The sequence below is a fragment of the Centropristis striata genome, chromosome 9, assembly GCF_030273125.1.
Source record: "Centropristis striata isolate RG_2023a ecotype Rhode Island chromosome 9, C.striata_1.0, whole genome shotgun sequence".
NCBI lineage: Eukaryota > Metazoa > Chordata > Actinopteri > Perciformes > Serranidae > Centropristis > Centropristis striata.
In genome coordinates, this window is record NC_081525.1 from 32497947 (window position 1) to 32523869 (window position 25923).

General features: G+C 39.2%; 2 protein-coding genes across 2 annotated transcripts; both read right to left on the reverse strand.

The window, feature by feature from the left end:
• Positions 1 to 5099: 5099 nt before the first annotated feature.
• LOC131977183 (uncharacterized) lies at positions 5100 to 25345 on the reverse strand. The gene is made up of 4 exons (XM_059340385.1): positions 25320 to 25345; positions 22539 to 24500; positions 10190 to 11906; positions 5100 to 7951 (listed from the first exon to the last, which is right to left on the reverse strand). The coding sequence occupies exons 1-4, from the start codon at positions 25339 to 25341 to the stop codon at positions 5638 to 5640; spliced, it is 6015 nt and encodes a 2004-aa protein (XP_059196368.1). The 5' UTR covers positions 25342 to 25345; the 3' UTR covers positions 5100 to 5637.
• On the reverse strand, positions 9548 to 15060 carry LOC131977645 (leucine-rich repeat-containing protein 15-like). Its single transcript, XM_059341055.1, has 2 exons — positions 14906 to 15060; positions 9548 to 11906 (listed from the first exon to the last, which is right to left on the reverse strand). Exon 2 carries the CDS (start codon positions 11896 to 11898, stop codon positions 10186 to 10188), a length of 1713 nt encoding a protein of 570 aa, XP_059197038.1. The 5' UTR covers positions 11899 to 11906; positions 14906 to 15060; the 3' UTR covers positions 9548 to 10185.
• Positions 25346 to 25923: the final 578 nt, after the last annotated feature.

Below are 25923 nucleotides of genomic sequence, written 5' to 3' on the forward strand. Positions count from 1 at the left end.
AAATCTTTTTTTATTTTTCTGTAATGGCTAATACACCAGTATGTAGAGGCTCTTTAAACGAAATGATATTTTTAAGGATAACATATTATTGTTATCCATGAATTTTCAAATGTACTGTTTTACAAAAAAAACCTGTAAAAAATAAAAAAGTAAAGCACATTGTTATTTCTTTAAGATGTCAAATTATAGTTATTTACTTTAATTCCTGAACATAAAAATGATTTTTAGTGGTTGAATGTTATGCCTGATTAATTTCTGACTTCTCAGAGAAACCCAGTGAGCAGGCTCACATCTGGCTATAAAAAGTTGAATTCAGTTTATTTGCCAAATAAATAAATGAAAAACATCTTAGTTTTAAACAAGCTTTTGAAAGATTTCTAAAATATTTATGTTTTTTTATGACTATGTGTGGTCTAATAAATTTGTTAAGCAATGTATATACTGTTATTATCATACCATCGTACATTTCATCTGTTGTTGTTTCAGTCAGTCAATCCAAACAATGCCTTTAATGATGTGACATACTGTGCAGTGATATATATTTCATTGTTTTGACTTTATTTAGTGATAACTTTGGGGGGGTTTTTAAGATATTTTTGGCCATTTGAAGGCTTTATTGACAGTGGGAGACATGTAGAAAGGGATTCAGGTCGGATTCAAACCCGGGCCGTCACACACGAGGACAGGGCCTCTGTGGTATGCGCTCTACCAGTTATGCCCCATAACTTTGAGTTTTAAAGGGATAGTTTTGTCAGACTTCTGTCCAGTTCAGATCCTAGAATAGATAGTTCTGGCAAGCTGGCAAAGTCACAAAACTACCTGTACGCTAAAAGGTCACCCATTCAACCACAGAACAACATTCCTCGTGCATATCAGAAACTAACTTGGCTCTATTTTGTTGCATGAAAAAGCTATACAATGACAGCTGCAGCTTGTATTAATATGACCTTTTAGTGTACACATTGTTTTATGGAGTAAAACCTTGTAGTCTTGAGACCCTGCCAACTTGCTGGACCTATCTATTCTACTATCTGAACCGGACACAACTCTGTCGCCGGAGCTCTGCAGGTAAAGAAACCGCTTTGCATCCACTACAACTACAGACAAGTATTTCATACAAGTCAATGTCCAAAATGCCAAAACTATCTGTTTAAGGCTGTCTGAGATTGTAGAGACTCATAGCTTTTACCTTTTATGCATCTTTTAGGTAATTTAAAAAAGGCTGCACTTTGGCAAAGTTCATTGTACAAAGCCCTAAAATGACCTCATAGTTACTGTTCAGTGTCATATTCATTATTCTGCTGTAACATATTTGAAGGACAAACAGAAGGCAAATCGTTTATACTAAGATTAATTTTTAATTTTCAATACTGTTATTATCTCTCACACACACATGCACAAACTCACACACATGTTTACACAGACTGGGTTAATGAATCTGGCCCACTGTTCTCTTCCTGTGCTACTGTCTAATAAAAGGCCTAATTAATGTATTTAACCTTTAGATATCGGGCAGACAAATCCCAGTCCCAGACCCCTGCTCAGTGTTTTCCACTCTGCCATGTCATGAATTGACCTGTGGGATTATTTTGTTTAGCTGTGCAGATCCAGTTTGACCTTGTGAAAAGAGGGCAGTAATTTCAGTTTTTAGTGAGTGCCATTTTAAGGTTGCTACTTGCCACAGATGAAGAAAAATAAAGCTGAAATACATAAGTTGAGCAGAATAAACAAGCCCATACATTTTATTCAAGGATTTCAGTTAAATTGCAGACATTGCATTCACCAATTCTAGATGGCGTTAGATAAAGCCTCCTAAGCTCCTCTTGTTTTCTGTGAATGAGGCAGATTAGTCTCATGGATGTCTGTCTCCCCCTGCTGTGAGAGGGTGCATGTTGCGGTCAAGTGCCTGATTTCAGTCATAACAGGGCACATTCCCTGGAAGACTTTTTAAAATTATTGTTCTATGCATTATACTTGTGATGCAATACTGTGCTTATTTTTTCCCTAAATACCCCCCAAAAAAGAAAAGAGAAAATCCTGATGAGACATTGATTATATTAGGAATGTACGGCATTATGTTTTTAAAACATTTTTGCTATTAACAATATTTTTTATATTATCAATGAAACACATGACTACTTGTATGTGAAAATGGTGGTTAATGTTAATGAAAACACAAAGAAATATCACCTGACTTTGCAGTTCCCCTCTGTGCATTATGTCTTTCAGCTCTTAATTTGGTTTCACAAACCCTTTAAGGTACTGTTCTGGTCCACTCTCACTGCTCTCATAGCATTCTTTACTACCTGCTGAGCTCCAAACAGCCAACATGCACAGTTATCCACTAGCTGGTGAACAAAGCAAAACTTTCAACAGCTAAAGAGCCAGATATTTCTCTCAGGAGTCTGTAATAAATATCAGTAAATGCAGGCTAAAGAAGAGTATTAAAGTCCCTGCATTGATCCATCAAAATATACAATTACAGATCTTTATGGATTCCTGCTCCACAGCTATTCAGTGAGTGAAACTAATGTGCTGTAACACAGAGAGGGACTGTAGATAGAAGTTAAATACTTTATAGGTTAATCACTATGAGCATCCCCATTCATTTTCATGTTATCATTGTCATGAACCGGCTCATAGATCATGACAAAACGAGACCACACATGTATTACAGTTATAATAAAACAACGTTTATTTAATTAACTGAAAGCAACACAAAGAAACTTAATTATGTAAGTCAGTATATCAGTGGTGAGGCGTGTGCATGCATGCGATGTGGTGAAATGCAAGTGTATAAGCCAAAGTAACCAACTAAACAAAACCAACATAACCAGACCAACTAAACAAACCAAGGTGGAGGCTGTGGAGGAGAAGAGAGAGAACTGAGGCCTCAGCTCCTCTATATAACCCCCGCATAACAAAGGAGACCTAACAGGTACTCTGCAACATACATTAAACACTTAAATAATCCCATCCCCCAAGATACATCTTCTCTGGGCACTCAAGTCTGACTAAAAAACACAATTAGGCCTCCTTCAATTTTAAGTTTGTTTATCTTACCAGTTTGGCAAACACTCTTCCTACCCCCTCCACAACCTTGAGACCTAGGAGCACTTTAAGAGAGAGCAGGAGAGAACATGATGGAATGAAGGGAAAACGCATAAGGCAATATCAACTATGCAGACTTAGCAAGCCACTAGAAGGCACGAGAGAGGGCATCAGCCATATATTTTCCTTGCCCTCTATGAAAAGGCATCAACCCAAATGACAAGACAGCAGAAACAACGGCCACCTCAAATGGCAAAACCTTTGTTTTGTCATTTGCCCCACCATATACAGTCTATGCCTGAAGACATTCACAAAGTCAAGCAAATTGTGCCGCTGACAAGTTTTGCTGAAAACAGCAACATCCTCTTCCAATCTGGGCCAAAAGAAATGCTGCAAGACTCGATGGCAAGTTCCATGAACAGCCCCATGCCCAGCCACACCATGGGAGGCTTTCATGACAGACTCTCCAAATTTCTCAGGCACCACAATCTGCACTACTGGTTTTCCCACACAATCACCCTGTGCAGCACATTTACTCATCAGCGCACCACTTTGTAAGTACCCCTGAGCTGCAGTTTCCATGTCTACCACTGGAGACACCAGATCAAACAGCACTCACTGAAGGATCAGTTTCTTGTTCTCCAACAAGATCAATGTAAGGGATGGACTTCAGAGGCTCAGGTAGGATAACAACTTTTCCCTCAGCCTTCGATCGTTGAGCAGGTTGGTCTCTTACCCGACTCATTGCTCGAGTTACTGCACAAACTGGAAACAGCTCAGCCTCAGGATCCGCCTCTGTCCTCGCAGCCTGTGAGACAGCAGGTAGAGGTTCAGGAACCTGGGTGACCTCACTAAGGGGTGGAGCCTCAGCCCAAACTCTGCCTCCTGCCAGGTCATTACCAAGAATTATGTCAAGCCCTTCCACAGGTAATGCAGAAAACAGAGGCACTAAACGCAGACTAGTGGCAACCTCAAACAAAGGTGGACCAGGAAACACTTGAGCTCCACTTACTGAGCTACCAGGTGCACTTAAGCTCAACCAGCGCTTCTCTAGTTCCAGCCTGCGTCTTTCCAACTTAAACCTTTCAGTATCCAGTTGCAATAACTAACTCTCTCTGCTGTTCAAACGTTAGACCCAAATTACTTTTAGCACTCAGAAACTCCATGGCTACCAAAACAAACAAATCAGCCTGACAAAATCACTCTAGACAAACTACAAGTCAATGTATCTCTTAAACTACCACCAAACAAGTCCTATGATGCTACAAGTTAATAAGCAGCCGCCAACCGTCCACAATACACATTCAACAGACCACCAAAGTTCGTCCCACTAACTGCCTAACGAGAATTTAAACTAAGCCCCCCCCCCAGTCTTCAGGAGGCTAATTGCGGCGGGTAATTATGCACTAAAGCCCGATTTTTGTTGCAGCCCGGTAGCCCGATGCAGCCACCAGCAATGGCAGCTTCCTGCAACGCCGGATGTGCTCCCGAGACAACTGCTGAAAACCGCTTTCACCCCCACATTATAAACCCCCGAAACGAATTCCAAGGGAACCCGCTCTGATCCTAACAGGGACAAACAATGGCAGTTAACAAAGAACCTGCATGTGAACGCTTGTACACTGAGCCACAGTGTCCGAGCACCAAACTGAGACACAAAACAAAAGCTCTCTCCCAAAACAATACATGTGTGTCTCCCACAAACACTGTACTCTAACAACCAAAATGGTGGAACAAACTTTCCCAAAGGTTACTTACCAAGAAAGTCCACAATCAAATTCCACCACTGCAAACTAGACCAAACAAAACACTAATTAGTCCTAAATGGACGAGCGGACGAGCCCCCATTTTGTCATAAACCGGCTCATAGATCATGACAAGACAAGGAGACCACTCATGTATTCAAGTTATAATAAAATAGCGTTTATTTAATTAACTGAAAGCAACACAAAGAAACTTAATTATGTAAGTCAGTATATCAGTGGTGAGGTGTGTGCATGCATGCGATGTGGTGAAATGCAAGTGTATAAGCCAAAGTAACCAACCAACTAAACAAACCAAGGTGGAGGCTGTGGAGGAGAAGAGAGAGAACTGAGGCCTCAGCTCCTCTATATAACCTCAGTAATTGAGAGTGGAGTCAGGTGTGCTCCTCCAGCCTCTGCAGACTGGAGGAGTGGCATGTCCTGTGGCTCCTCCTACACAGGAAGAGAAATCCAGAATGCCACAATACACAGAAGGGGGAGGGGATCATCACAATCATTTTATAAATTGTTATTATAAGAATATTGATTATAGCTGGTTATTTACGTTAGCCTTCATATAAGCAGATACAGGGTTAAACATCTTACTACAAAGAAGTTTAAGTTACAACAAGGTACTTTTAATATTCTGTTGATTTTTGCAGTCCAATAGTGTTCTTGCCGATGGTCTCACTTATGTAGGTCATATAAAGGCGTCAGTATTCGAATGAGACTGTTTTATAACCCCTTAAATAAGGATTTCTTGGCAGATCATATGACTGCTAATGAGCTAATTTACAATCACTGGCAACAAACAATTAAGCTTCCTCTAAAGTGCTGCTGTTGTTTAGAGTACTTGAGTCTCTGCCTCTTGTAGAGGTTGGAGGATGATCTCTCTCCTGTAGGCGAAGTGGGTGAGTTTGACCCTATGGTACAGCCTCTCCCGACGCTGCAGCAGGCGGTAAATGGTCAGGGTGGCCTTAGCCAGCACCAGTGTGCAGGTGATCTCCACCACCAGCAGCGCAGTGTAGATCATCATTTTACATTTGCACCCGTTAACTTTGTCTCTGTACAGATGCATGAAGGAAGGCGACGGTTCCTGAATGACGGGCTCCATGGGACAGGTGAAGATAACTGGTGTAGTTTGTGGAGGAGGCGTGGTTGTTTGGCAGGTGGTTGTTTGGGTAGTTGTGAGGGTGGTGGTTGTGGCCATTGTTGGTGTTGTGGTGAGGATGAGGATTAGTTCTGTGGTTGGGAGTTGAGTGGTGGGTGTGGTGGTGGGTGTGGTGGTTGGAAGTGTGGTGGTGGGTGTGGTAGTTGAAAGTGTGGTAGTTGGAAGTGTGGTGGTTGGGAGTGTAGTGGTGGGTGTGGTAGTTGGGAGTATAGTGGTGGGTGTGGTGGTTGGGAGTGTAGTGGTGGGTGTGGTAGTTGGTAGTATAGTGGTGGGTGTGGTGGTTGGGAGTGTAGTGGTGGGTGTGGTGGTTGGGAGTGTAGTGGTGGGTGTGGTGGGTGTGGTGGTTGGGAGTGTAGTGGTGGGTGTGGTGGTTGGGAGTGTAGTGGTGGGTGTGGTGGTGGGAAGTGTTGTGGTGGGTGTGGTGGTTGGGAGTACAGTGGTGGGTGTGGTGGTTGAGAGTGGTGTGGTGGTTGGGAGTGTAGTGGCTGGTGTGGTGGTTGGGAGTGTAGTGGTGGGTGTGGTGGTTGGGAGTGTAGTGGTGGGTGTGGTGGTTGGGAGTGTGGTGGTGGGTGTGGTGGTTGTTGGTTCTGTTGTTGGGAGTGTTGTTGTAGTTGTTGTGGTGGTTGTGGGAGGGAGGGTAGGGCAAATAAGTTGATCCTCTGTTAGTGAATTAATTTCCCGCCCCTTTAGATCTTCTGGATAGTCACAGACAGCAGGAGACACAATCTTGTCAGTGTTCGCCTTCATCCAGAGGTGGAGATTTACCAGTTGACAGTCGCAGTGCCAAGGGTTGTCACTGAGGTCAAGTTTTTTCAGTTTTGTTAAAGGTTCAAAAATATTCCCAGGAAGCGACTGGAGGCCATTTTGAGCCAGCGTGAGTGTGGTTAGTGAACTTAGCTTTTCAAACACATCTGCATCTAGCGACTTGAGCTCGATGTTTCGTAGATTCAGCTCTGCAAGCTTCTCGGGGCCTTCAAAGTACTCAGCATACAAGGTGGCAAATGGATTTTTAGACAGATCTAGCTTTTTAAGTTTCTTCAGAGGGTGAAATATTCCTTTAGGAAGAGTGTTGAGATTGTTTTGACCGAGGTTTAACTCTGTAAATTTTGACATTTCTCCAAAAAGCACAGGTGGTAGACTAGTCAATTCGTTATTATGTAGGGTCAGTATTTTAAGCTGAGGAAAGCCAACGAAGTATCCTTGAGGTAAACTAGTCAGAAGATTACTATCCAAAAACAGCTTAGCTATTCTGTCTTTGTGTGGGAAAAGATTAGGTGACAATTCAGCTATTTTGTTTCCCTGTAAGGCAATTTCTTTCAAGTATGGCAAATTCTGAAAAATATCTTCAGGAATGGTGGTCAGCTGATTCTCAGAAAGTCGTAGTATCTGCAATTTGTTTAGATTTGAGAACCAGTCAATAGATACAGCAGAGAGATTGTTTTTAGCCAAATGTAGCATTGTAAGGTTCTTGAGATCATCAAAAGTCGTGTCTTCAATCGATTCAATCTTGTTCGTATGTAATGTGAGCTCTCTTACTTTTCCAAGGCCGTCAAACAAGCCTTTCTCCAAACTAACGAGCTGATTCAGCTTAAGTGAAAGCTTTTCCAGATTTTTAAGCTCTTTAAAGACTCCAGTGGAGATGGACTTTAACGGAGTGCCGGAGATCTCAAGAGTCTCGAGGTTCAGAAGACCTTCAAAAGCTCCCGGTTCAATAGAAGTTGTGCTTGTGCCCATGAACGCCAAATGTTCAAGCAGTGGGTTTTCAACAAAGGCTGCTCTGGGGATTATTTTAATATCACTTTCCATAAAAACAGCCTTTGGGAAACCTGGCGCCAGGACACGTGGGATTGCTGTTACACTTTGACGGAAAAAATTTGGGTTCTCTTTGGTGCAGTCTTCCCCAGGTGCACATGGTTTGTTTTCAGTCAATGAAGACTCAAGCAGTAAATGAAGAAAAACAACGATGATTTCTCCTCTTGCCATGCTTATTCACTATAAGAAAAGTTAAAAATGTGATAATGTGATAATGTTCAATTTTCGACATTAAGTAGATTAAAGTCAGACCATGTTTACAGTTTAGAAGGCAGCGTATCAATTGCATCATCAAAAATATTGCTATGTCAAGTTATCATTAATCTATGTGCTGTTACATTTCTTATGTTGATAACAATATATATCACGATGTAGCATGTTATTTCCAAATAATTAACAAATAGTAGAGGTTTAATAAACCTACCTTTTGGCCTTTCCCAGTATGGAACAGTTTGTCACAGCTGTAAGAAGACACATTTGTGCGTGTCAGTCTCATTAGTTATCTTTTGTATCAGTGTTGGCCAGCAGGTCTGGAGTCAGTTGCATCCCATGTGAGGTGTGGTTTAATAAACTTCTGCAGCTTGAGATAAGAGAGAGGATGGGAGGTTTCTACGTTACTGCACGTCTATTTTTCCCCCAAAAACATGTTTTTCTCCTTTTACCTACAGTGCTATTTTTCTGTCCTGATTGTTTTTGTGTGAATTGTGTTTTGGAGACGGCATTGTCTCTTTCCAGAAATCATGACCCAGTTATTAAAGATAATCCACAGACCTTGTTGTGAGCAGTTTCATGTAAGAAGAAAAAACAAGAAAGAAAATGGTTCCTACACAAAACTGCTCACAACAGGATTTGGATGAAACGTCTCTTTAAATCTGATGGATGATTAAGCTTTCGCAAATGACTTTTAAGACTGCAGCACACACTATTTAACGTGTTCGGTATGTTCAGTTATTCACTTAGGACAGTATAAACAAAAGATAAAAGCTTGAATATCCACCTTTCATGCACACACTCTAAACATACTCTGTGGTATGTAAACAGTTCATATTCTATGGTATGTAAACATTTTGTCATTTTTAAAAATGTGCATCCGTTCCCACATCAGGAAAAGTAGAAGCCTCTTTTCCACATGCTTTTATTGCCAGTTTGTGGGTTATGCTTTGTTTTAACTTCCTTCCTAGAACATTGTTATTATCAGGCAGCAATTACAAAACCTTTTTGCATTTAAGACTAATTTGTTTTGGCTGGCGTCTTTACTTGCAGGCAGAGCATAGGAAGGGTAGAATATTTGATTTCTATCTAAATGTGTTAAACATTATTCTTGCTTCCTTCCATTAGATGGCAGTCTTTGTATATTATTGATTTAATGGAAAGGTAATGGAGACATATGTAAGTTAGGTGGCAGTAGTTATTACATAATGAAACATGTATATTATCACTACATTATTCTCTGTTTATTACAAACAAAAATAAACATTGCTGTGAATGCAACAAAAACTTTCTAGTGCAGTAGCATGCTGTGGCTCCTTCCTTTTACCAAGACCACTTGTAAATCTACTCAGTCTGAACTTCCTGTTGGTCTTCCGGACATCCCACAAACTAAATGGGCACAATCAGCATAATCAGAAACATATGGCTGACTAGAAATCCTGTGTCCTTTTGTCCTCCTCTACACTGAATAATGTGTCCACCAACGAGGATGTGCTGTCAGATTTAGAGATCTGAAGCTTGCATGTAATACCACATAGTTCAGAAAATGATGAACACAATGTAAGATTGCTCCCACTAAAAGTAGTGCATTTATTGAACATATAGCAGGATTTTGCATTGCAAGTGTGAGAAGCATCAAATTAATTTTGTTACAGTGGAGTCAGAATGACATGTTTTGATTTTTTCATGGATAACCATTTTGCAAAAAGACAAAAAAAGGTTCAAGCTGTGTCCTTAATGTATTGCCGTTAGCACAAAAATCCGTTGTCAAACTGCAATTATTAATAATTGAAAATATTTTTGCACAAAATACTGAAAGCAGTCTTAATTCTACAACAAAAAGTACACTGTTTCAGTGCATCAGAGTTTACATTCATCAAAATGTCCAGGTCACCCACAAGATGGCAACATGGGTGTTTTACCATAAGTACATACAATATCTTTTCTTTTTACAGCACACATGAAGAGGAATACTGGCTGGTAAATCTGATCATTAGGATTTAAAAGCTAATGAATTCAAATGTTAACTTGTATGTTCTAATTGGTACAGCAGTATGGAGATGAGGTGGCTCCTTCTGTTGCCTTTGAGGCTCTAAAATTAACTCTGGGCTCCACATTTTCCAAGTTAGCCACAGTAATCAGCGAGGATTTTCCCTTAGCTGTAAAAGTTCTTGGGTTGCTTGTATTGGGTGGTCTCATCTACAGCACAGAGTTCTTATTTCTGCGGCCTATATTTCCGCTGCCTCTCTTGTTCCTCTTCCAGCACACACAGCTAATGATGACAGTGCTGATGATGATGGTGGCCACTACTGCGATGACAATGAGCATGATTGAAGTATCATTAGAAACTACATCCGTCTCCCCTTGTCCGCCGCTGGTGACCTCCTCAGGCTCTGACTTGGGAGTGGTCTTGACTGCAGGTGAGGAAGTGCTTCGTCTCGCTGGAGGAGTCTGGGGTTTCCTCCTCTTCTCTGTTGAGGTCAACACAGGCTCCTCTGTAGGGCTGAGAGGCAGGATGTTCTCATCTGCCAGCAGAGCAACTACCTCACCACTCAGACCGAATGGTGTTTGACAAACCACAAGAGTTTGGTTGACTTTGGATGGGTGCTGTATCAGCCAGTCTCTAAGTGGGAGAATATCCTTGTCACACCTCCAGGGGTTCTGCTGCAAGAGAATTTCCTTTGCTGCTGTGAGGGCATTTAGACTCTCCTGTGGCAGGTTTGGAAGGGAGTTATTTCGCAGGTCTATCTGTCCCAGGTTACTCACGCCCTTGAGAAAACCCAAAGGGAGGGAGCTGATGAAATTGTGCTCCAAGGAAATGTTAACCAGATTGGGCAGTCCTTGGAAAGTCCCAGCCTGCAGGGTTGTGAGCAAATTGGTGTGAAGTGATACCTCTCCCAGCTGCTCCAACCCTCTAAAGGCCCCGTTGGATACAGAGTTGATCTGGTTGCGGCTGAGAACCAGCAGACGCAACTTGGTGAGGTTCCTGAATGTGTCATCCACAACACTGCTCAGCTTGTTGTCATACAGCCACAATTCCTGCAGAGCCATGGGCCCAAATACTCCGGGACCGAGACTCTCCAGCTGGTTTTCATACAGGGAGATCTGAGAAAGAAGGGGCAGGCTTAAGAAGATCCCTTGTGGAAGAGATGTGAGCCTGTTGTTGGAGAGGAACAGCTTCTGGAGTTTCAAAGTCTTGGAGAACAGGTCATGGTGGAGATGAGTGATAAGATTGTCATGTAGGGATAGTTCCTCCAGATCTCCAAGGTAATCCAAACTACCAAGGGGGAGCTCCTGAAGCAAGTTTTTGTTAAGCCTTAAAACTTTCAGATTAGAAAGGCCCTTGAATGTCTCTCTAGGTAGTTGGCTGATATTGTTTCCAGAAAGAAAAAGGTGCAGCAGCTCAGTAAGAGGGTGAAATGTTTCCACAGGTACAGAAGTGAAAAGGTTCTTACTGAGGTCAAGTAATTTCAGCCCTGCCAATGGGGAAAACCAGTTTGGGCGGAGTACCAGGAGCTTGTTGCTCTTCAGATTCAGGGACTCAAGCTTCTGGAGATTTTGGAACAAGGTCTCAGGGAGATCTTGCAGTTCAGTGTCAGTAAGCCCTAAGGCACCTATGTGTGGAGTGGAATCAAATGTGCCAGTACGCACTTCCCTGAGACTAGTGTCTTTAATCACAAAGATGGTAAGGGCATTAGAGAAATTAGCCAGGTCCTCTGGTTTAAGGAAGTAGATACTGCAGTTGTAGAAGTAGAGGGCGGTGGTATTTGACGGTACAGTTGTCGGGGAGTCCGAGAGGCCAGTGCAAAAGACTTTGGTTCCTTGACATTTGCATCCATCTGGACACGCCCAAACAGCAGCGTTGAGGGAACAGAGAAGTAGGAACACATGAAAGGTCAGGGGCAGGTCCATTATTTTACCTAGAACAGAAGAAAGAGCGATGTTACAGTCAAGGTTGTTTTTTAAACTTGCATCAAATGTACTTGGGTGACAAATAGCTTTTAGGGCTCCAGGGCTTTAGGACATTTAGGGTTTAAAATCTGTTTAAAATATGTTAGAATATTCATTTAATAAAAGAAAGCATATATTGCACATTATACCCAGAAGAGGGTAATCCAACATGAAACATAACTACTTATATACCGTAGGTATATTTATTTGAACATAAACCTGTCTTTTAAAAGATCTACATACCCACAAATTACAAAATAAACAAATAAAGTAATATCAAATAGCGTAAAACTCTGTGTTTCCTGATCCACCAGCAAACTACCTTAGTTAACTAGCTAGCAGCTAAATGAGTAAAATTTAACAATTCAATGCATCATGTTCACACTTTTGTCACAACGTAGGAAAGCACATTACTCCTGCCAGATGGGTGACAACTTTGTTCACCTCATTTTCTGTAACCAGTATGGCATGAAAGCATTGCAGTATTTGCAAGCTAGCTAACTTGTGGATGGCTGGCTAGTTAGCTGTTTTTCACCAATAATTTTACCAAACTTTTTTTTTAAAAGGAGCCCAGAAGAATGCTAGTATTACAAATGGCTGTGTGGTATTTGAAAAAAGTGCATTTACCAGGCAGAAAAGGGCATAACAAAAGATGCTATCTAGTCACATTAAGCGGAAATGTCAGAACATTGTGTGTCTAGCTTAACCCTTACTAGCAACAAGTCAGGTTATTTTTGCTTCTGATGCTTTCATTTATTTTTCAGTGCTTAGCTTTGCACAGATTTGTGCCAGTATTTTTGTATTAATGCTGACACACACACACACACACACACACACACACACACAAAGCAATAGAGATAAAGCCCTAAAATTCACCACAAAACATAAATGTTTGCAGCTCTAAAAACTAATGTGAAATTGTTGACTTTCCTAACATTCATGGAAACAACAGGGACCATTTTTGCATTGGTTGTGTTTTTACTACTACTGAACTGCTGAGATTTGTCGATAGTAGTTTGTTTCCAGGACCGTAAAAGTGTTTTTTTCTTTTCTAACCGAGAGAACAGCCATAATACAGCAATTGTACTGACGGCAACTCTAATTAGTAACAGTGCCTACATGTTGCAGCCTCAGCATTCCTGTTTAAACCAAAAATGAGACATTTGCATAAATTGATCCAGTGTTGTACTTTGTTGCCTGTGGGTATACTAGGAGTGTTGCCTGGCAACATTGCCTTTGGGGTTGGCTGATAAATCACTATGCTTAGCAGCCTTTTGGCATGGAAACCATTTATTTAGGATTTCTGTTCAACTGCATTTTTGGAGCTTATATATAAAGTTTGCTTCAGAATGTTTTGGGATGTAAATCCCCAAACCACTGAGAATATCCTCACTGAATATGGAAACACTGTTTGGTTTGCTGCCACAAGCAAAATGATCTCAGTGTTGTGTCTACAGTGCTTAAGAACATGACTGCCTGCACATGTCTGGGGCTGTGCTCGCTGTTTGTTATGGCACAGGAGGCTCCTGAGCAAAGCTGTGCCAACATAATGACCTGCTTCTCCATGCAAATTTAGTTAAGGTCCTGCAACTTAAGTTTGGCAAGCACGAGTTACTTCTCAGTGGCTGAGGTGTATTAGGGTGCAGAGAGAGTCTTTCCAAGGAAGTAACTTTCTAAAGAGACCACTATGTCCCTCAAATGAGCTCAGCCAAAGAGGTACCCGATGTATTCTTTCTTTCTTTCTTTCTTTCTTTCTTTCTTTCTTTCTTTCTTTCTTTCTTTCTTTCTTCCTTTCTTTCTTTCTTTCTTTTTCACATCAAAGATAGACTGTCATAAAATACATCCTGGTGCATCACAGCTGTTTCCATTTTCAATACATTCTGTACTCGTGTCTGCTTTCATTAGGAGGTGGGGTGCTGGGACCCTGCTGTGAGAGGGGCAGTCTTTTCATTGTGAGTAAAACTATTTACACACACACACACACACACACACACACACACACACACACACACACACACACATTATTCTTCAGTCCAACCCCTACCAGCACTCCTTACTTTTATTGCTACTTGTAATAACCCTAACTCTTACTAATATTAGTTATAAATGTACTTCTTATTTGCTCGATTGAGGTTTTGTATGGGGCAACTCCCACTGGTTTCATAAGTAAAACTTCTCTTTTCTGTACTACTGCAAATGTTAAGGGTGAAAGTTCACATTTAAGTCAGAGCTGTGCATCTGATTATGTAACAACCAGAGTGGGCAATGTGGTATCCCTCTATACTTCCCTTTCCCTTTTACGCATTGCATTGGAAAATGTCAAAAACTGTGGATTTAGGTTCAAAAACACAATCACTACTTCAAGACACAAAATCAATAAAGCCTAACAGCTTAACCATATATATATATATATATATATATATATATATATACCAGTCCAACCAAAACCACTGTCTGCTGCTGACTGAGACCTGGAATGCTCTGCTGTACAATGTAATGGCTAAAGCATTTCCAGTTCACCATTAATTGCTTTGGTTTTTTCCCCCCATGCCATAGCTGAAGGATCAGCACTTTGTCTGTCCTGAAAAGACTGAACCAGCAAAGTGGGGAGCTGTACTGCCAGGAGCTGCAGTCAAGCCACAGAACTTAAGTCAGGTATTATAGTATAGCTCTTTGAATACCACTTTATCTATTAAGTTATCCAAAATAAACCACATTTATAAATCTAAGTATCCTGTTGGTGGAAATTAAGGGTTAAATCATGTACAGAAGGTTTTATTTTTAAGACTGAAGTAACATGGATAACACAAACGAATAGCAGTTATACATGACTGTTATCCTTATCCTATTAAGGTTCAGAATAATTTCATGATGAAATCTTCCTGCTTCATTATCCTCAACAAGTATCTAACAATGAAGTGATCAGCACCCTGTTAACCAGGACAGCGTGCCGTTTTGCAGAACTTACCTCCCGTTGTGGCTGGCGATTGAGTGATCAGTTTGAGTTGGTGGGGTTATCTTTTATGTACGTCCTCCCTTCCTCCTCAGTTTCACAAATTCTCTGATGAAAGTTTCCAGCACCGTCTGAACTCTCACACCATCACATTTTCCTGCTCTTCGTCATCACTCGATTCCCCCCTTTAACCAACCGGCTTTTTTCCCTTTTTTTTTTCCTGAGCTCATGAAATCTGCAAGTCCTTTTTCAGAGGCTTCAGTGGCACTGTTCAGCGTCCCAGCTGTCCCTTCTGCCCCCTCTGTCCCTCTCACATGCTCACATTTTTGTTAAATGTGGTGGTGGGCGCTCACGCAAGCGGAAGCCCCACCCTCGGGGGATTTGGTGTATGGGTGTCTATGCCTGTTTAAATGCATGTAAGGGAATGTGTGTGCTGTGCTTCATCTTTGGGGATCCGTATGTTTTCAATCATTTTAACTACATGTTTTTCCTCCTGGAAAAAGACCTATATTTATGTTGGAGGTTAGGGTTACAAGGAGGGTGAAAATGTAGTTTGGTTAAAAACAATGGAGCTGGTTTTGTGTCTTTGTTTGTGACAGTGTTTTTGTGGGTTTTTTTGTTTGGGTGTGAAAATTTAAGCATCAGCTGCACATATCTTGTGTATGACGTCTCTGGTATGCTTGTAAGCCGAAAGTTTGGGCTCTTGGCAGTTTTAGGCATTCACAAATCCACTGATAGGGTATTACAGATTGCAAGTTGATCCAAAATAAAAGCTGTTGCAGAAAGCGTAATAAGTCTGACTGAAGCATGAATATCTAGAATTGATCACAAGTCATCCAAGTAATCAAGCAGCATGAGAGCAACAAGTGTTCTGCAGCGTTTAACATTCTTGAGTTGCAGCAATTAAATCCATCTGTTTTGCAACATGACTAGCCAACTCCTCACCAAAGACAACAGATAGTGAGGGTGGAGTTAACGTATAGACAGAAACACACAGGACACATGGTGGTTTTCTGGTTTACTGTAAAGATACTGGAAGATGTGTGGAAGAGGAAGTAAAGTCATTCTGTTAAGACATGTTACCGTACTTTTAGGGGGAAAACTGTTCAAGTGCTGCTGCTTTCATTTCCAGGGTGTCAGTGAATATCAATCTGTCAATCAAGCTTTATTTGTACTGCCCCTTTCAAACTAATGACATACACTTAAAAGTGCTTTGAATTTTTTTTAAATTAAAATAATAAAATAAATCCTAAAAACTACCAGCAACATGTTGATAAAACAATGATGAGTGAAATAAATAATAATGATGATAATAGAAAAATATATATTGTCAAACCACAAAATTACATTTTGATTCAATTCAGAATTGTGTATATGGTTTATACAAAAAAATTAAATTTAACAGTTGGAACATTGAATATCTTGTCAATTAAATAACTATTGAATAACTTTCAATCGAATATATGTAGCTTTTATTGAAGTTTTTCACAGGATCACAACTTTCCTGGAAACTAGGTTGTAAAAGCCTGACTAAACACGTTTTTTGTTGTTGTTTAAATTTAAAATAAGTCTGTTATTTACTGTTAGAAGTTGTTGAAGCTAATAAGTTTTCATTTGAACCTCTTCTTACAGAAGTTTATGCTCTGTGTACTCATCTGACTAAAGTCAAAATGTCAGTATTGAGCTGACAGTTAAAGAAAGTTGTCATAATCTGATAAGTTTATTTCTCATTTCTCTTTTTATGGCTCATATTCCTACACATTCTTAAACCTTTCCAAAAGCCAAACAACACTGAGTTTGCTCCGGGAGTAACTCAGTGAATACACTCAACTAGATGAACAAGAGTCACAGGTTGAAAGCTGTAGATCAATAAAGATCAGTGAGCTGCAGTAACAGCTCATGGTAAAATAATGCATTTATATGTTCTCCAAAACTTCTGAAAATGAATCATTACATAGCTAAATCAGGCAAGACTCAACTCAGTTTGATGACACAACAGCTTTACTGAGATTAGAACCAGTTGGAAACCAAAAAGAAACACATTACAGTAATGCTGTGGTAAATGTCCTGGGCAAAATACTTGTAATAAAAAACAAAAAGTACTTTTTTTTCATGTCATAATGCTTTCTAACAGTTAATAAATGGACTTAGGGAGGATTATCGCTCTACTCTATGACCAAGAGTCTGATACGACCCAAGTTAAATGTGCTGTCCCTCTGAATACCGGGTTAAAATAAGTTCACCACAGACACATAACTGTTAGATATCAAAAAACAAACACTTGTCAAATATTCCCTGTGACCCCTGCGGTCTGATTTCCTCTCTTGCTGTCTGTCTGCGTGTGTCAGTGGGAGTGTGCATGAAAACTGTTGTGTGAGCTCAGCGTACTGGAAAGGCCTAATCACCCGTTACCATAGCAATGAACTTGGGTGCTGTTTGCCAATTCTTCCCCTTTTGTTTGCTGTTTGTTTTAAAGTCCAATCACTTCTCGTGGAATTTGTGGCATCCGCTGTCATTTTGTGCAGGTTTAAAAACTTTGAAAGCTTTTTTTTTCACCAGCAGTCGAATGATGTGTGTTGTTTAGCCTTCAGATCATTTTATTATTCGTCCAGAGAATATTTATTAACACAACTTTAATGATAAATCTGTCTGAAGCCTATTTGTATTGTATATTAGATGAAAAACAAACTATGATATTGTTTCTCAAGCCGTCTTAGTGCTATATTATGTCATGTTCTTAGTGATCTTGGACAACATCTACAAAAACTGTAAGCACATTGTTGTGGTTTTGTTTCAAAATGGAAGGTTGTAAAATTAAACTGGCACTGTTTTGCAAAAGAGAGAGTCACATCAAACAGTTATTTTGCTCCCTGACCTTGTGAAATCTCAAAGATGACGAAATAAAAGCTTCCTGTTATGAGGGGTATTACCAGGTTTATTGTTATGAACTTCCCAGTATTCAAGATGTGATTAATTTTGGGAATCCACATTTCTCCCTCATTCCCATCACAGGATAGGAAACTCAGATAAGAAGGTTGTTGACAGAAGCAGCTCTCTCAAATACGACTGTTCCCCTGGCAAGTGTTTATGAAACTGATTTATTATTGCAGCTGTGTTATCACAAGTAACTTTTTCTAAAATATAATTTAAAAACTTTCAATATACTTAACTTTATAATTCTAACTTTTAGTTTAGTTTTTTTTGCTTCATGCAGTTTGACGTTTTAACCACTAGAAGGAAACAAATAACTTGTGATCACTTTTGACATTTTGCATTGTTATAAAGCTTAATACTTAGGAAGTATTCAGATCAATTTACTTAAGTAAAAGTACTAATACCAAAACCTACGTCGGTAAGTACAAAAGTATCAGCATCAAAATGTACTTAAAATATCAAAAGTAAAAGTACTCGTTATGTAGAATGGACCCACTCATATTATTATTTATTATTAGATTATTTTTAATGCATTTATGTGAGCAGCATGTTACTGTTGCCCAGGTAAAACTTTTTAACTATTTAATATACTTTTATGTGGTTTCATTTATCAACATTCCTAATCATTTTCAAGTTATCTTTTTTTTTTTGTTGTTAAATCTTGACATGAAAAGTAACTAAAGCTGGCAGCTAAATGTAGTGGAGTAAAAAGTATAATATTTGCCTCTAAAATGTAGTGAAGTAGAGGTATAAAGTTACATATGTGGAAATATTCAAGTAAAGTACAAGTAACTGAAAATGGTACTTATGTACAATACTTGAGTAAATGAATCTTAGTTACGTTCCACCACTGCATTGCACTCTACGTAAGAAAATCAGATTAATAAATGTGGAAAACTCAAACTTGTTAGACATTAGTATGTATCACATTTAGCATTCATCCTTGAAATAAGGAGAAAGCAAAAAACAAATAACCAAAAGAAAGTTTGATATAAGACAAAAAAAGCAGTAACTCTTTACATTTGACAAGCTGAGAGAATTACTGAAACTAACCAATCAATTCTCAAAATAATTGCTGATTAGATATCTTTCATTTGACTGACTGATTAATCAACCAATCCTTACAGCTCTACCTAACTTGTATAAAATTATGATGAGTGTTAAGAAATTATAAACTTAGTAAAAATCAGCACAGTTTTTTTAAGCTTACATATTGTATTATACTGTCATGATTTCAAGATACAAACATCTAGACCCAAGAGCTTCTAGAGGATCTTTTATAAACTGCGCTGTATGACGTGCACGCTCAACCTTCATCTTGCCCAAGGTCTCGTTGTGGCTAATAAAAATGGCAGCCAGAATAAGGAACAAGCCTGCAGCCACAAAGAGGATGTGAGAAAATGTCAGGAAGCCAGTCAAGATCCCACTGGAGGGCAGAAACCACTCGTACACCCAGCCATTGTGAAAGTTGTGGTGAACAAACTCAGGTCCCTGTTTAACCACCAATTTGTCGCAGAAAGGAGGTGACTTGTGAAGAAACAAGGGAGTCTCAGGTTGGATCCTGGTATCTAAGGCTGCCAGTTGTTTTTGGGATGGCGACATGTTAGGTCTCTTCTTGAGTAGTTCATTGTTTGTTACTTTTTACTATGGAGACTTTTTATCCAAGGAAATTTCTATTTTTTCTAAGTATTTGAACATTTCTACCATCTTCCCACATACCCCCTGACAACTGCAGAAGTACCCCCTGAGGTACAAGTAAGCCTGGTTGGGAATCACAGGTCTGTTGTACTATGTTACCATTTGTTTTGTTGGATTTTTTTATTTTTAAAAGGAACATTTGGATATTTACATTTAAAACACTCACTGATCAAATTATTTATGATATTTGGGTAACACTTTACAATAACCAACTAAGTGATGTTTATAGATGGTTTATAAACCAATTATTAACCATTTACAAAGTGCTATACATATTTAATCTTTAAATGTTTTCAACCAATTCAAAGGTATATGAATCATTATCATCATTAACATACTTAATATGGTGTTAAAAATGTTATAATCAGTGCAACTAAACTGATTAATAAACAATGAATTATAATTTAATTGTTTATTAATGATAAAGTAACAATAAGCTTACATTAATATACCATCTATTTGCCATTTATAAATTATTCAGTTAGTTAAACATTAATTCATTTTATATGTACCATTGTAAATAGCCTATATACGGTTTATAAATGATGATTAAACATTAATAAACTATCTGTTTACCATTTATAAATGATGGTTATTGTAAAGTGTTACCGATATTTGTCCTCCTTCAACAGAGTAATGTGTTATCCCTATTCATTTATGTCTCACACCACAATATCTGTGTTTGTCTGTGTGCAAGGGCATTAATCATTTATGAAAACATTACTGCCAATGACTCACTGGCTGAAAGAAAAAGTCAACACTTTGTTTGATGATGCAGCAGAGCATCACATCCAGTCAGGTTTTCTGGAAACCTCCTGTTTTCATCAGCCTCTGTGTGATTCAGACGTTTTCACAGCAGCTCTTCCATTATTTAGACTAAGCCTGTGACTCGGCTTTGTCAGCCTTTAACCAAAGGCCGAGTCAGATGAGCATCACTGTGCAGTGATTCACCTGCCACGGCAGTTGTGCATCATTCCTTCAATTAGACTCTGATTTTCAATATTTAACATAATTCATACTCAAAGTAAATAAAGATTAAAAGGTGTCCTTTTCGCAGAGGAAGTAATGAAAATATTTCTCTCCTTTTCAAACCTCTAAAAAAGTGTCATCATTTATAAGATTATTTTTAATTAAAATAATACAAAAGGTACAGATTCACATTATCTGTTGCTTAAAGGAGCTTCCAAGAACTGATAATTATGGAGACAAGGAGTGGGTTTATGTAAGCTGTTGAGCTGAGATAAAGAAATATAAACATTGTATATATATATATATATGTATATATATATATATATATATATATATATATATATATATATATATATATATATTAAAGTAAATATAAGACCCAGTGATCATTTTATTTTTATATATTTACTAGTGATAATTATTTCCTGTGAAATGTCAGGGAGGAGCAGATAAAGTGGCCAAAAACAAAATGTAAGTAATTATGAATGAATTATGAATACTAAATGATTGAAAAATACAAAATGTAAAATAATTTTTCTGTAATGAACCACTGCAGACAAACTTAAGTATTTTATCAATTTCTCCTTTGCTGTGAAAGTAATGAAAATATTTCTCTCCTTTTCAAACCTCTAAAAAATGTCTGTTCATTGACCAAGTGATCTTCATCATTTACAAGATTTTTTTAAAGCAAAATAAAACAAAAGGTACAGATTCATATTATAATTTTATTAATATTGTAAAATGAACAGCAGTGCATTTCTAAAAGCAGTGACAGATGTGATGTTTGATGGCAGAAGTACAAAAACATGTTGTGCCCAATTCTGCCACAAGGGAGCGACAAACACAAGCAGGAAGTAAATAATAATCCCTGCTGATGAAATAATAATAATAATAATAATATGTCTTTGCAGTCAAGTAGATTTTGTCATATCCGACCCTCAAGTATTTCCAGTGAGTAAAGATGTACATCTGCAGTCCTCAGTGCAGTGGAAATGTTTATTGATTATGGTACAACTCTATATTGCTGAGATAAATACAGTTTGATGATAAAATGACTGGTGTTTTGTGTCTTAAGGCTATGTTGGGCTTTGCAGCAAGATTTCACAGTGGTCCTTCTCCCTTTTCATCTGTGTCAGGCTTATATACTGGATAGAAGTTGCTTTTATTGAGGTTTTTCGGATCACAACTTTCCTGGAATCTAGGTTATAATAGCCTGACTAAACGGGTTGTTTTTTTCAGCTCCTCTCAGATCCCGTGGCTGTGAACTGTTAGAAGCTGTTGAAGATAAGCTAGTTAAGCGAGGCAATGTTTGGCAGTGTTACAGAGAATTCATGCTCTGTGTCCTTATATGAGTAAGGTTAAAAGGTCAGTAGTGAGCTGACAGATGAAGAAAGTTGCAATTAATAACTTTATTTTCTCCCGTATATCCCCTATTATTAGACATTCCTGCACCTTTTTAAAAGCTAAACATCACTGACTTTGCTCCAGGAGAGTCACAGGTTAAAAGCAGTAATGGGTGAATTAGATTATTGAATTACAGTAAGCAGCTCTATATGGTAACAAAATGAATTTATATGTTTTCCAAAACATCTGAAAATTAATCATTACATAGCTAAATCAGACATGATTAAACGTAGAACTCAGTTTTATTACAATACCGCTTTATTTAGATTAGATCAAGTTGGAGACCAAAGAGAAACACAATACAATAATGCTGTTGTGGCTGAAAAAAAATACTGAAACTAATTTAACAATTCTTAAAACATTTGCTAATTAGATTTCTTTGAATTGACTAATTAATCAACCAATCCTGACAGCTCTACCTAAACTGGTGGTACGAAGAAAAAAAAAGAGCCTCCATAAGCATAGTTGTTTTTGAAGCTTGTTTTATATTGTCTTGACTTAAATATACACTTAAAGATACAAAAATCTAGAAGTTCTAAAGGATCTTCCATAAACTGCAGCCTCTAACAAAGTCAGACAGCTTGTCTTCATGTATTGTACACCAGGCCTGATAACATGTTTTGCTACGCTGGACGACGTGCACACTCAACCCTCATCTTGCCCATGGTCTTGTCGAGGCGAGACATCATAAAAATGGCAGCCAGAATAAGGAACAAGCCTGCAGCCACAAAAAGGATTTGAGAAAACATCAGAAAGCCAGTCAAGATCCCATTGGAGGGCAGAAACCACACGTACACCCAGCCATTGTAAAAGTTGTGGTGAACAAACTCGGGTCCCTGTTCAACCACCAATTTGCCATAGAAAGGAGGTGACTTGTGAACAAACAAGGGAGTATCAGGAATGAGAAGAAATTCTTTGTCAGATAGGGTGGTGATGGGAGTTTGGAAAGTTGTTGGTTGGATCTTGCTATGTAAGGAAGGTGGTTTTGTAGTTGGAGTGGTTGTTGGGCTGGTGACATGTTGGGTCACTTCTCGAGTGGTGGCTGATGTTGTTGTTGGGCTGGTGACATGTTGGGTCACTTCTCGAGTGGTGGCTGATGTTGTTGTTGGGCTGGTGACATGTTGGGTCGTTCCTGTTGGTTTCGTGGGTTTATGTGTAGAAAAATCACTTGATTTGACGCTCGTAGCATCGCAAAATTTAAACTCCTCATCACGCAGGGAGCCAAGGGTTCGGAGCATTTGGTACTGTGGACTATGACATATGACATCCTGTCTGTCAGTAACCACATGCTCCTTATGTCTTATCCATTTTGCAAAACCTCTGATTTTACAAGTACAGTCCCAGGGGTTGCCACCTAGAGTAAGAGCCTTCATAATAGTGTTTGACAAGAAAATATCTTCTGGAAGAGTCTTGAAGTAGTTGTTGTGCAAATCAATTGACGAAACCCTCTGAAGGCCCTGAAAAATGTGTTCTGGTAGGCTCTGCAGCTTATTGTCATTAAGGAGTAGCATGCCAACTGTGGTTAGTCCGGAAAACAGCTGAGGATGCAGATAATGGAGGCTGTTGTTTTTCAGCGAGAGCTTCTCAAGATTTGGAAGGCAGCAGAACAGATCTGAGGGCAAGTCGCTCAGCTTGTCATTCAAATGGAAGCTAAGCCTCAGGAGTCCAGACATGTTGGCGAACACATTTCCAGGAACAGTGGTGAGGTTGGTGGCATACAGATAAAACTCTCTCATGTCTGGCATGTGACCCATTAACTGGTCTGGTAGAGATAACAGTGGGTTTTTGTAAATGGTAAGCTTAATCAGCTTTGGCATGTTGTAGAAGCTCTTTTCTGGGATAGCCTGAAGTTGGTTGGATGACAGGGTCAGGGTCTTCAGGTTCCTCAGTGACCAGAACAGCCGAGGTGGAAGGCTGCTAATCTGGTTCAGGTTCAGTCTTAGCTCCTCAAGGTTGACAAGTTTATCAAAAATCCCAGCATCTAGCTCCTCTAGTTCGTTGTTATAGATAATGAGCATGCGTAGGTCAGTCAAGGAGTTGAAGATTGTTGGTGGAAGCTTCTTGATGTTGTTCTTGCCGAGGTTCAGATAGATGAGCTTGGTCAGTCCGTCGAAGACGTCCGGAGCAGGAATACTCAGTTTGTTTTGGCTCAGGTCTATTATCTGCAACGCAACAAGTCCTTCAAACATATCCTGAGCTATGGTCTCAAACTGGTTGTCATCTAAAAACAGCTGCTCCAGATTGGCCAGCGGACTGAAAACCCGAGCAGGGAGAGTGGAGAGATCATTGGACGACAGCTTGACGGACTTGAGCTGTGGAGCAACGTTGAAGGCTCTGGGGTGGATGGTGTGCAGATGACTGTGAATCAGACTGAAACGCAGCAGGAGGGCCTTGTTTGCCAAACTCTGCTCATTGATGATGTTCATGTTTGTGCTTTCAAGCTGCAGTAGGTATGTGTGGACAGGCAGCTGCATTGGTATATCTGTGATGGTGTCGCCAACACACTTGACACTACCTTGAGAATTACACATGCAGTTGCTGGGGCAGGGCTGGGCGCAGGTGAGCTGTAGCTGTGTGAAGAGGACGAGTATCGTCCACAAGGTGCCTGCAAAGTTGAAAGACACATTTAGACACATTACATTACATTACATGTCATTTAGCTGACGCTTTTGTCCAAAGCGACTTACAATAAGTGCATTCAATCTGAGCTTACTAGACTTAGACCACAGGAATCAAGTAAGTACATAACTTTAAGAGCCAACTGTAATCGCTACAGGAGTGCTATATGTTAAAGAAGAGAAGAAGAGAAAAGAAGAAGAGCACAAGATTACATCTGGAGAATAACTCACCCTTAAAACGACAATTTGGATGTAAACTTCTCACCTCATGTTATGAAGAAAACTAATTTTATAAACTGAGTAAATATTTGATGAGAAGAAGTAAATGAGCTCTGCAATTAATAACATAGCAAAACTACATTTAAAAAAAACATTTATTTACAAACTCAAACTAATTTCATGCTGTATGATCATGTATCTAGTTGTGTGCACAGTACTTTCCAAACACGTTTATGCTAAAAACGTATTCCCAGGTACTACTTATCGGGACTTCCAAATATTTCCAGGATTTAAGAACTAAGTATACCTCTGGATAAATGATCCTGCAAGCGTTGCATGAGACTTTGTAAAATCAGTGTGAGGAAACATGGTGAGAGTAATTTACATAAAAGTTTTAAGGGTGAAGTATTCCTTTCTTTCACTGTTTATTCAAAAGGACAACATTTTTATTTAATCAAATTTAATAAAGTCAGTTTTTAATGCAAATCTGGAATTCAATGAAAAACATGATGTTTCCTTAAAAACAGTAAAAAAGACAATTCCTGACATGGGCTTAAAAACCAAAACAAGTTAAATATTCTACTAACCTCTGAAGTGAGAATCCATCATTGTCCGTTTTATATTATGATCATGTTGTTGTGATCTGAGCTGCTCCTTTCTCTCTGGCTGTCTTAAAGAGCTGGTGACCCCGCCCTCCGCCTAAAAGTCATCCATCACTACACATCTTTCATGCTAAACTCATCTTTCATATCATGGATATGGAAAAGTATAATATTGGGTGCAGGTGATGTCTTATATTATAAGTCTGCTCTCACTGGAGTTAATCAATGAGCTTATTTTTACTGAAAATCCTTAATATTGAGCCCATCATAATCATACTGGATTACAACTAATTCCGTCTTTATTTTGGTGTTTTTACAAACTATTGAATTAAGATTCGCCAGTTTCCTACTGCTGTCCGACAAGAGGAATCATTAAATTCCCTTCCACATACTTTCTTCAGTTTTACCTTGTTAATGTGCCTATTTGGGGGAGAATTTGCATTCCCTCTCTTTTCCTGTATCAGAGGATGCTGGCTCATTTCCTGTAGACTTATCTCAACGGGACGGCCTCTGCCTGCGCTGCAGTTGATGGACAGAACTGAGACAAATAACAACCTTTGTTGTATGAGTGTGTCAGTTAGGATGTTGT